The sequence below is a fragment of the Erpetoichthys calabaricus genome, chromosome 10 (genome assembly GCF_900747795.2).
Source record: "Erpetoichthys calabaricus chromosome 10, fErpCal1.3, whole genome shotgun sequence".
In the NCBI taxonomy this organism is placed as follows: domain Eukaryota; kingdom Metazoa; phylum Chordata; class Cladistia; order Polypteriformes; family Polypteridae; genus Erpetoichthys; species Erpetoichthys calabaricus.
This window is the reverse complement of record NC_041403.2, coordinates 47,705,726-47,718,705: the sequence shown is the minus strand read 5'-3', so window position 1 is coordinate 47,718,705 and position 12,980 is coordinate 47,705,726. Positions and strand designations below refer to the sequence as shown.

At 38.5% G+C, this 12,980-nt stretch overlaps 1 protein-coding gene across 5 annotated transcripts in view; it reads right to left on the bottom strand.

The window, feature by feature from the left end:
• The window catches only part of agla (amylo-alpha-1, 6-glucosidase, 4-alpha-glucanotransferase a), a 104,304-nt gene extending 95,820 nt beyond the window's left edge, over positions 1–8,484 (bottom strand). The window contains exons 1-3 of one of the 5 annotated variants that reach the window (XM_028811136.2): positions 8,391–8,484; positions 6,985–7,129; positions 3,820–4,030 (exon numbers count right to left, since the gene is read on the bottom strand). In XM_028811136.2, the coding sequence (XP_028666969.1) occupies positions 3,820–4,030; positions 6,985–7,066 (293 nt within the window). In that variant the 5' untranslated portion in view covers positions 7,067–7,129; positions 8,391–8,484. The other 4 variants (XM_028811132.2, XM_028811134.2, XM_028811135.2 and 1 more) reach the window with 4 other exon arrangements.
• Positions 8,485–12,980: the final 4,496 nt, after the last annotated feature.

Genomic DNA, 12,980 nt, shown 5'->3' with positions numbered 1-12,980 from the left:
CATTTATATAGCGCTTTTCTCAGTACTCAAAGCGCTATCCACACAGGGAGGAACCGGGAAGCGAACCCACAATCTTCCACAGTCTCCTTACTGTAAAGCAGCAGCACTACCACTGCGCCACCTGTGAGGACCTAATGAACAGATTTCAAACTCCATTCAACCACAGAAAAAAGATTAACAGTCACAATGACCTGATGTTGATATCTACTTACATTATGGTGGAGCCACAAATAATGCATACAAGTTCCATTCTGCACCCTCCAAGTGTGTATTTTAATTTTGTGTTCTATGCAATATGTACAGCTTAGCTTTCATAACCAATAATAAAGATAACTTTGTTTATATAAATTAACACAAATTTGGATGTTATAATTAGCAAGTGGGAGACAATCAGTGTAAATGCTATTATGACTGGCTAATTTGTGATATATATCACTGAACTATCATGTTCACATTCTAGAAGTCATATTACTAAAATGGTAATTTAGTTGGGGCGGCACGGTGGCGCAGTGGGTAGTGCTGCTGCCTTGCAGTAAGGAGACCTGGGTTCACTTCCCGGATCCTCCCTGCGTGGAGTTTGCATGTTCTCCCCGTGTCTGTGTGCGTTTCCTCCGGGTGCTCCAGTTTCCTCCCACAGTCCAAAGACATACAGGTTAGGAGCATTGGTGATCCTAAATTGTCCCTAGTGTGTGCTTGGTGTGTGTGTGTGTGTGCATGCTCTCTGGTGGGCTGGTGCCCTGCCCGGGGTTGTTTCCTGCCTTGCGCCCTGTGTTGGCTGGGATTGGTTCCAGCAGATCCCCCCATGACCCTATAGTTAGGATATAGCGGGTTGGATAATGGATGGATGGATAATGGATGGATAGATGAAAAAAGTTTATTTAGCTTAGAGTTGGTGGGAAATATCTATATATTTAAAATCCTCAATACAAACATGATTTTCTATAGGCAAATTGAGAATTTGTGTGACTTCAGGTATCTCCAATCATCACTTTAGTCTGTGCATGGGCAAAATCAGCAGCATCATTTAATCCACTGAGTGACTGGGCAACATTCAGTGGGGATAAGAGAAGTCAAAACTTTGTATCATGGTATTGTAGTCACAAATTCAACACAGAACAGGTACTTTGCATTTTTGTTGATGCGGATAATAAAATTCAGAAATGATACCCGATGCAAGGGCTAAATTGGATTCTCTTGTCAACAATGTAGTCCATACTTATTCCAGCACATTGGCACTAAAATTATTTGTTTTTACAGAAATTCAAGTCAAATCAAGTTGGGGAGCATGCACTGGTACAGTGCGTTGTTGTACCCACTACACAATGAAACAACTCAGGATCCCGGTTTGCAACCCCCCAGACAGACACGTGGTCCAGCCCCACCCTCCGGAAATGACCCTCTAATTGCCGCAGCCAGGTGTTACGTGGGCGACCCCTTGGTCTGGTCCAGCCACTCGGGTCCCCATCAATGAGGATCTTATGAGCTGGATCACCCTCGGGGAAACACGCCACATGGCCTAGTGCCGTAACTGATGCTCCCTCACAATGCAGGTAATGTGCCTCATTCGGGACTCCATGAGCAAACGCTCATTCGACACAAAGTCAAACCAACGGTATCCAAGGATTTTCCGGAGAGATACAGTACCAAAGAAGTCCAGTCTTCGTCTCAGGGCACTGGTTAGCGTCCATGTCTCACAACCATATAGCAAGACAGGAAGCACCAGGACTCTAAAGACTTGGACCTTCGTCTTTTTGCATAGATATCGGGAGCACCACACATCCCTTTCCAGCGACCTCATGACCCCCCATGCTCTCCCAGTCCGTCTACTGATTTCATAGGAAGAGTCACCAGAGACATGAATGTCACTGCCAAGGTAAGTAAACCTCTCAACAAGGTCAACACTCTCTCCGCAAACAGGCACACTGCTGATGGCTGTGCCCAAGAGGTCATTAAAGGCCTGGATCTTGGTTTTTATCCAGGACACTCGCAAGCCCAGACACTCAGACTCCTCGCTCAGTCTCTCGAGTGCCCCGATCACAGCCTTCATTGACTCCGTGAAGATCACAGCATCGTCAGCAAAGTCAAGATCCGTGAACCTTTCTTCACCAACAGATATCCCTCAGCCGCTGGACCCCACAACCTTGCCCAACACCCAGTCCATACAAGCACTGAACAGAGTAGGAGCAAGAACAAACCCCTGACGAACCCCAGAATCAACTGGGAAAAACGCAGTGGTCCTGCCTCCACTCTGCACATCACTCACAGTACCAGTGTACAGGCCAGCCATGATATCCAGCAACCTCGAGGGGATCCCGCGAATCCTCAGGAAGTCCCACAGGGCAGCTCGATCAACTGAGTCGAACGCTTTGCAAAAATCAACAAAGGCTGCAAAGAAACTCTGCCAATATTCTCGTTTGCGCTCCATGAGAACCCTCAGTGCCAGGATGCAGTCGATGGTAGACTTCTTAAGCGTAAAAAACACAGACTGCTCCGGTCGCTGGTAGGTGAGAAAGTGATCACAGATCCTATTGAGGACGACCCTAGCAAGGACCTTACCCGGCACCGAGAGCAGTGTTATCCCCCTGTAGTTGCTGCAATCCAGGCGACCACTCTTCCCTTTCCAGATAGGGATGACAAGTCCCGTTTTCCAGTCAGTTGGGATGATGCCAGTCTCCAAAATGAAAGCAAAGATTGCTTGCAATGCCAGGAGGACAGCCTTACCACCAGCCTGGAGAAGTTCACCCTGGATACCACAGATCCCTGCAGCCTTCCCCCCCCCCACCCAAGCTGGTTCACCACCTGTGCAATCTCAGTGAGATTGGGTGGTTCACAGCTAATTGGAGGATCAGGCCTCAAGAACCATGAACCCAGAGATATCCAAAGTCCTAGCCGGAGGATAAGCTTTGAACAACAGCTCAAAGTAGCCAGCCCAGCAGGTCACAACTGCAGTGTTATCCATAAGGACCATTCCATCAGCTGCCCTGACTGCGACTCTCCGAGCAACAGATTTGGATATGCGTAATGCTTCGATTCCTCTGTAAGCAGGACGTGGGTCACTAGACCACAGATGGTGTGTCACTTGCTCACAGATTCCTCTAACAAACGCCTCTTTATCTGCCCTCGGAGCCCTCGCAGCCGTCCCTCTCAGTTTCCAGTACACACCAGAGTTGCCATTGAGCTGTGCACTGCGACTCCTCTCGATGATATCCAGGGGGCCCTGCAAGATGAAACACCTCCTTCTAATTCAAGTGTTAGTAAAACAATAAGGAGGATAATCACCTGCCAACAGTTTTTAAGGTTGTGTAAATTTCAAATACAGTGCAGAACAAAAAATGAAAGTGATTGGGGTAATAGTCAATTGCTGTGAATAGGTTTACCAATCAGCCAGTTCAAGAAAAGTTGAATAGCAGTTACAACAACACTCCTCCAATAGCAGCCCATGCTCCTCAAACATAGCTACACACTGTACACAGGCTCTTCTCACCACAATGGCAACAAATGAAGAAAAATGCATTATACTGTTTTCAATTCATGTTTATGACATTCATGTTACGAATTACTATATGGCCCCTTATTTATAAACAATGGAATTGGATAATGCCTATACCAAAATTAGTCGTTAACCTTAAAAGTGAAGACTGCAAAATGTGTAAAAAGACAGTACTAAATATTATACAATTTCCTGCTAAATTTTAGGTCATAATGTTCATTTATTTTAAAAAGATTTAATTCAACAAAGCCACAAAAAGGAAGAAAAACAATGACACAAAATACTACCAATGCAACAAGAACTACTGTATAGTTCCTAAAGAAACTTACCCATAGCCAAAATAATACTCAAATGATCCAGCTATTTGCAGATCTAGCTTGCAGAATTTATCAGAATCATCTTCCCTGCCAGTTGGGTTAAACCAGTCTAACGCCCTAAAATTATGACGCTCAAACTTGTCTCCTGGTGCTGGATAATTGGTATACACCTTCACTGCTTTCCCTTGTAGTGTTGGACCTAACCTGAACTGGAGCTCGAAACCTTTATGGAAAGAGAGACAAAAGAAAACAAAGAGGGTATTTACCTTAATTTGCAACAAATAACACAAAAAAACTCAAAACCACTATAATAAGGATCAACACAAACACATAATATTATGTTATTTACAAGTTATAAATATTATTTTATACTTCCATTTATTTATTAAAATTAATCTAAATGTATTTATATTCTTTTTAGATTTAGACTATATTATCCATCCACCATCCAACCCGCTAAATCCTAACTACAGGGTCATGGGGGTCTGCTGGAGCCAATCCCAGCCAACACAGGGCGCAAGGCAGGAAACAAACACCGGGCAGGGCACCAGCCCACCGCAGGGCATGCACACACACACACACACCAAGCACACACTAGGGACAATTTAGGATCACCAATGCTCCTAACCTGTATGTCTTTGGACTGTGGGAGGAAACTGGAGCACCCGGAGGAAACGCACACAGACACGGGGAGAACATGCAAACTCCACGCAGGGAGGATCCGAGAAGTGAACCCAGGTCTCCTTACTGCAAGGCAGCAGCACTACCCACTGCGCCACCGTGCCGCCCCAACTAAATTACCATTTTAGTAAAATGACTTCTAGAATGTGAACATGATAGTTCAGTGATATATATCACAAATTAGCCAGTCATAATAGCATTTACACTGATTGTCTCCCACTTGCTAATTATAACATCCAAATTTGTGTTAATAGCAGAATATTGACATATAAACTAAAGACAGACAATTCAAATTTTTGCTAACCAATACCACTAGAGTGGATAAGTCTAGTGGATGTTCACTAATGTTGTCTTATTTTAATTTCTTTTTTTGTCTTTTATTTTTCTTTTCTTCATTATGTAAAGCACTTTGAGCTACTTTTTGTATGAAAATGTGCTATATAAATAAATGTTGTTGTTGTTGTCTTCTTCTTCTACAATTGACAAGAAAATATTTATTACAACTGCTATAAAAAATTTGACAATTTACTTAAAAACAAATTATTTTTTTCCAAATGTACAAGAAAAAAACAGTTTCATTTGTATATATTTCAAATGATCATTATACAATTACAAACACTTATTCTGAAATGAAGTGTTTAGTAACTTTTGTGACAAACCTCTGGACAATTTTTAGCCACACATGCATGTCTTTAAGAAACATTCATGAATTGTCACAATAAAACAGACCAAATCAATTTTGATACCTGATGTAAAGAACTAAACATTTTTTTTAACTTGCTATGGTAAATGAGCTCATTATCTCATAATTATTAGTCTTTCCTCCTACAGACAATACAACATATTCCTTTTACTTTTGCTATATTTTAAATAGTGGATTAACATAAAGACTTTCTCTAATCTTGGAGAACACATTGCATTTGACTTCATTGTTATTTGATGCAAATTTTAAAAAGTAAGCAAGACACATTCACTTTCTGCATGCATAAGGATAACTTTATTGGTTTATGGCTTAAAAGCACTGCTAATGTGTTTAAACTACAGAAGCTGTCAGTTCAAACCCTGTCTCTATCATATAGTGATCCCATGAAAAAGTCACATAACATGTGAATACTGCAAAAGTAAGACATATTATGTAAACAATTGTACTGCATTTCTATATTTGTAAAGTGTTTTGGGAAGATGTTCATTATACAAGGAGCTTTATAAAATAATATTTTTTATTTGTTTAGATGGAAAGAATATCTTACATTTTAAAAAGTGCCATTTGATTCTTCAATAATTTAAATACATTTTTATTACTGTATAGAAAAAATATTTTTTATTTATTCAGTATGAAATTTTGCACTGTATTTCACAAAACAAAATTACAGAAAATGTACTCCAGGAGCAAGATTCAAGATTCAAACACTACCTTATTAAATGTCAAAGTGTTAATCCTGGGGACCAAATGTTATTTGAATTTCTAAAATTAACCTCTGCCTAATGTTACATACATTCTTGATATATGAATACATAAACCTAAGCTTGCAACAATCCACAATAAATATGAAACCAACTTCAAACATGAACTAGAAAACACTACAAAAGCACTTTCGGTGTGCACTAATTGTAAAAAGAGTTTTAAAGAATAAATATGATTCTATTATCATATAACTGGTTTCTTACTTTTACCTTTCACCAATACACTGCTTATGAATAAGCAGCAATTACGAGGTAAGAATAAATAATTGTATGATATTTCATAATGTTTTAAGGTAATTATTATATTATCACACCATATAAATGTGCTTTATATACTGCATATATATATTTCTAGTACATGAATGCATATAGAGTGGTAGCTATGGTTGTATAACATTTGTCAGTCTAGGAAATGATATATTTATTCTATAACAGGGAGGTAATTATTAAAAGTAAATTCTCTATGTGTATTGCTACACAAATAAATTCTCACAATGAGCTTAAATATCATGCTAACATTTGTATTGTCATATTATGTTTTAAAATAATATGAATATTTGTGTGCTTTAAGCCAGTTTTTCTCATAAATGCTGGAGGAAAGAAAGTTACAAATATCCAAAATAGTGTGCTGGTTGAAACAACTGAATGGCTCAAGTTAATTGGCTAGCTATTAAGATAATTTTTAAATAAGATCTGATGCTATCAATAGCTCCTAATCACCTTGGATTTTCCCCAGTAATGGTAAGATTTCACAATGATCCAGCTAACTAAACAAATGTTACTTCACTCTGTCATGAAATCCTGCAGCTGAATCCACAAAACCTTTGTACAGGATAGTCTTTATCTAGGCACAACAAATATATTACATTACTTCATTAATACAAATATGATCAATACACAAATAAGTGCAAGAACACAATTATATGAAATTGTGAAAGTTTGTATTCTATGCCCCTACACATTATAATACTATTTCAAAATGAAATTAAAACACTGCCAAAAATCTAGCTGTCTAAAGTAAATTTCGGTTACCTTGCTCCAGTCTGAAGAGTGCTCTTTCCAGCTTCTCCATATCATTGAGCATTAAAACCCTAATTTGCTTGCTTGGCACCATTTTTGACTGCCTTGATTTTCCTCACGTGCAGAAACGGATGTTGCTTGAAGGTGTTGTCTCCGCCTTCACAAAAAAAATAAATAAATAAATAAAAAACAAAGGGCATGTTTCTATTTGTGCCATTTCAAAGGCTTGCGCGGTTTACTGTAAAGTTTCTGCCATTAACCTACATGTTGTAGTTTACTCAAAGGGCAGCATATATTCGTACAAATACCAATGAAATGTCAAGATAGCAAAAAGAAAAAAGCAGAACAAACAACAAAGTGATGGACATGATAGAGCCTGACTGATGCAGCTTGTGAACGTATTAATCATTATACCTGTCATCACCTAAAGGAGAGTAATAGCAACATATCTTGCGAAAAACAGCACCCCCTAAGAATTGCTTGACAGTTTTGCTACTCCAAAAATAAAATCACCCTTTGCTCACAAAGCCTTTGTGTAGGTGTCAAAAAGGCATCTGCTGCAGGCTGGTGTCAATTGTCAATAATATCTGCACTTCAACTCTCTTAAAGTATTACAGTTGTGAGCTTTCAGTGTGCAAGTTGCACGCGTGAAAAGTTGATAACTCTTGCTTATTATTCTTTCTTTGGTTTTCCTTTAAGTTAACTAACCAGAGCTGATCAGCTATTGTTAGACAAACACGAAATTCCTTGCAGAGGTATACAAGAAATGCTAATCATGATATCATGTCAACAACTAATATCATGATTTTCTCTGGACTGACACACAAGTGCAATTGAACGAGCTACTTCAGTTAAGACCGTGGCATTAAATCTTAAAGGGCAGCATTTATGAAGATGAAAACTGCTTTTATAATAAGTACAATACAGCGGCTCCCTGTGCTTAAAGGTTTGCACTTCCTTCTCTAATTAGAGCAGTTACTTCCTCACCGTAAGTTCGATCACAAAATACTGCAGGGATGGCAATGTAGATGCAGCAATCATTCAACTTGATCTCTAATTAAACAAAAAAGAACTTATCGATAAGAGACGGAGTAAGATTGCGCAGGTATCTGGCGGACTGGCACGTAGCTCCTGTGGGTTCTAGCTCCGGACGCGCGCGCGCATGCGCGCCTGAGTATAATACTGGTAGCTGACCTTTTACAACCTTCCATCCCGATTTATCCCTGTCTCACAAGGTCAGGAATGCAGTCCGCGAAGGGCAGGCTATTTATTCCGTTGCCCCACCATCATGTTCCCCCCTTGCGGCTCCATGTTTACACTGATATTTTCCTTACGCTTTTGCTTGCCGCTTCACCTGTCTTTAAACGTGTGACGCGTGATCTCTCTCTCTCTCTGCCTGTAGTACGGCAGAATAGTACCTTGCTAAATGTGCGTGGTATGCCTTTTTTTCTCCTGCAGAATCCAAAGCAGCAGCTGTCAACTGTCCTCACAGGCGGACGAGGGGCGGAGCCTCTTCTCTTTCACTGACCTTCAACCTCAATACTAACGGAAACGTCAAAGCAGCGCCACTAGCGCAGTTTGCGTAGCTGCCGGTTCGCATGGCGCATGCAGAATATGTTCTGTTACGGTAATACTCATTCGTATATGTTTATCTTGTTTGTGTTAAAATTTGAACGAAGCAATTGGCACGGTGACTGTGGTATAAAAGAAGTTTCTAAATTGATTATGTTGATTAAGGAGTATATTATAATTTGAAACACAAACACCACCGTTTTAAATTCTAGATGAGGCTTGTTTGCTCCACGACGAATATAATATTGAAATGGACTGGCAAACGTCCAGGTGAATTGTCGCCCGCTTATCATGAATATACAAGTTAGCATAACTGAAAAATGTGGTCTATACCCTCTTCAGCTCAGAATATCCCAAATAATTCATTTTTTAGGTTCACTGTTACCATTTTGAGCAACACCATGGATTATAGGGCACCAGATCGTCTCAACAAATTCTTACATTAACCCATATTTTTAGGACTTGGTAGGGCAACCCGAAGTAAAGTTTATAAAGGCACAGAGAGAACGTGCAAACACCACACAAAGAGTGGATAGGCAGACACTCAAATTTCGAACCCATTTCAAGAAGCTTTAAGACAACTGGGTGGAATTAAGAGGGAGGGAAGCCCTGGGGATGAACTACTATCTGGGTCCCCCATTAATGTTTCAATAGAAAATCTACTTTGTATTGCAGAAGTCTGGGAGTCACCTAAATTTGAAAATGCACAGGAACAGCAAGTAGTATGCAAAAGGTGTATGGAAGACAGCAAAGGCCACCTGAATAATATATATTCAGTATAAAGAGAGGGACTGAATATGCAGTGTCAAAGCTTAAAAGTAAGTCTGATAGCCATCTGAGCATAGTAAGTCATGCAATATATAAAAAGCAGTGTGATCTAAAAGGAATAAGGAGAGAGAAGAAAAAAAATACACTAAAGCACAACCTCCCCTATCTGGATACATGTTGACTGCTCACTAACACTCTTGTTTTTTCATGTGCAGCTCAACCTCTTCCTTAATAATTGTTTCTATTAACTTACCAGTGAGTGATACACTTTAAACTTAATGTCCTATAGTTGCTCGGATCTGCCCAGTCATCCTTTATATTTTACAGGATCATATTTTCCAGTTGGTAGGACTTTCCCCAGGGTACCTTGATTTTTGAAAAATATGCATTAAAGCTTTATTATATGCATTCACTGTAGTATTCTGTTGTGTAAATGTTATGTAGTCCTGGTGATATGTTAGATATCAGCCTATTTAATTTAAGCAATACTCCCTCTACAATTTACAAATCAAGTACCTCCTTAGCTCCTCTAATTTCTTGTGGATTATGCACCTCTTCACAAGTGAAAACGTCACAAAAATGCATTTTTAGAGCATTTAAAATTTCACTCTCTTTATATTTTAACCCACTCTTGGTGTTTCTAAAACACTGCTTGCCGTTCTTTTACCACGAAAATATGTATTTGCAACATCTTTCGTTGTTTGTGCCACATTTCTCTGTAACTGTCTCTTAGCTTCCCTATTATCGTTTTTTGAGTGTTGTTTTCATGCTCTCCATAAAGTCCTACTTCACAACAAAACTTTAAAAAGCTAGATTTAAATCAGTTAACGTAAGTGCTCGAATGCGCCTGCTATGTTATGAGTTCATTTTCTTAACTTGTTCATTTATAATGATGAGATCTTTTATGTGAAATGTATACCTGTTCCTAGATTAAAACATTATAGTGGCTTTTGCACATTGTTGTAAAGGTCTTAGAATGGGCATTTTCTTGGTGACTTCTTTATTTGGGCTACGGGGGTATTCAGTTTGACGCGATGAATAGTAAAGCCCTGAGTTTAAATCTTAGAATTGTGTTCGACGTTACGCGAGCTCTCTGTTTCAGTTTTCGAGTTCCACGCCCACTTCGTCTTGTCCCTCACGACCAATCACAAACGCAATGGGTGGGACTAAAGCCCGGTTCTTGTCATGTGTTTGTTTGATTTACCTACGTCCAATCACTGCTGTGAGACATGCTTGTATTACACCCTTCTTCAGCTGTCTCCATCAGCCAATGTTACAATTATAATTACGTTAAATGGTATTATACTATTAATTATTAAGAGAGCGTTAATTATATGGCGTCTATACTCTATACTGGACATTCACAGCAATTCAGCTGTAAAACTGTCGTTTCCCCCAACAGCATGCGCCGCGATTTAAAAATTGGTTTGCCTTTTTAAAGACTGAGGAGTATATATCATTCATTCATCTTAAAATTATATTCTTCCTCCTAAATTCTGGTGCCGACTAGTGGAGGAATGTCGCTTTTCTCCGTTTGATGTTAGTTCCGTGTCCGGTTTATCTCTATGTACAGTATACAGTATGCCTACAGTATGTATAAAGTTCCTTTTCTTTTATAATATTGTTCTGTCTCGTTTTACTATAACGATGCGTTTCTTTAATTCACACAGTAATTTATGTCCTTCAATTAATGTGAATGTGAATTTAATCTTTTGCTTTAAATTTAAATATGATGAATATTATAGTGACCAGACGTTCCATTTTTTTCCAGGATAGACACGTTTTCACGCATTCCGTCCCGATTAATAAGTGGAATATAACATTCCGTCATTAACATTTTGGTCATTAATAAAGGTATGTTGTGCTGCAGACGAACTCCAAAGAAATTGTTGTTAAGGTGTGGGAGAAAACCAGAGTGCAGTGTGCATTTTTCATTTCCGATTATAATTGTACAATCACACTGTATCATTACTGTATATGAACGCAACTTCTAAGATGCAGTAAAATTAACTCGAGAAAATCTCATCAGTTAAATTAAATGGCAAAACCAATTATCAGTTTTGTCTGATACATATGTGTCTTTTCTGATTCTTAATAATTTTAACTTTTTTTTGTATTTGAGAATAATTCTCTTCAATTTATTACCACAGTGCTCGTCAAGACATGCTACAGTATGTAAGTGTTGGGTCTGTTATTAGTGATCCACATAGACCAAAGTGCCCATCCTGGTCATATAATAATACTTCATGTTGAAATCAAGAAACAGTATGAACCAGTGATACACTGAAAATAGTGTAACTAAGATATCCCTGCAATTATGTTGTTAGGGGCTACCAGGGCACATCCTGTTTGTTTTTTTTTTTTTCCTTCTCTCAAGAGTTTGTTAAGGTTATCAACAACTGGGCTGTTAGTATTTCAATCCATAAAGCCACTAAAGGAAATGACAGAGAGGTGCATAATGGGAGAGGCTTTTGGAGAAACAGACAATCCTGCCTGAGGAAACAGCTACTGAAGTGCTTTCAGGAATTGTGATGGCATGGATAAAGAAAGCAAATGGATGCTAAAATGAATATAATGATATAATTATTCAAAAAAAGGAAGATTAGCATGTTACACTTGGTTGAAAATATTTTTCAACTGTTGTGACGTGAACAGTACAGACTTCCTGTAACTTACAATGTTGTGTTTAATAAAACTAGTGTGGATTTATGGTTAATGGATTTATGGGTAAGTACAATAGTGCAGAGGTTAGCCATGCTGTCCCAAAGCTTCTTGAGACCAGTTTTGAAAGGTGACCTATCAGTCGTCTGTGCAGATTTTGTACAACATAACCATCAATGGTTTGTTTATTTTGTTTTTCTTCTTCTTCATGTAGTCCACTTGTCCTGCTAGATTTCAGTGATATTTAGGTTAAGTTAATCGAAGCCTGTAAACTGCAGTAGTGTCATTGAACATGACCTATGATGGATAACTGCACCTTAAATTCACTCAAAACTGCTTTTGGTGTCCTACCATTATAGATTAGATTAAGAATGTTTAATGAATGGATCGAAAATAAACAATGACGAAACACTAATAAGTGTTTAAAATAATGTATATCCCAACATATAAAGTGATCAATCTGACTTGCTTTTCACTTTTGAAATGAGTATCGGGTAACGGCCATTTGTAAGAGTCATTGAGTTACTATATGAAGTTACTATTCACCTTTGTTGCAATGTTAGCAAGTGATAACTGGTTAAATATGCATTATCCATTTGATCTTCATGTTGATGTTTATTGTCATATTTACATGATACATTGAAGTTTCTTCTTGGATGTCTGACCAAATGTAACATATGCCCACTGTCTATCACCATGATTTGCATATATTATTTTTCACAGTGCACTGAGTTGATTATTGGCTATTGGTGGGGTTAGAAGTAAAATACACAAGTGTATGAGATTTCCAAAAATCAATTCATCCTTCTTTATATAGCATCATTAACAATATGCATTATCATATATTAAAGTATGGACTACTGGAAGTGGATGTAAAAGACTGGCTCCCAATTCAGGTTTAGCTCCAACCCCACACCTGATGGTACCAGAAAGCGCTCATTGTATTTCCATAATCGTGAAAATGCCTTTGACAATGTTTTATTATAACAGAAATAGCAAAAGTGCAC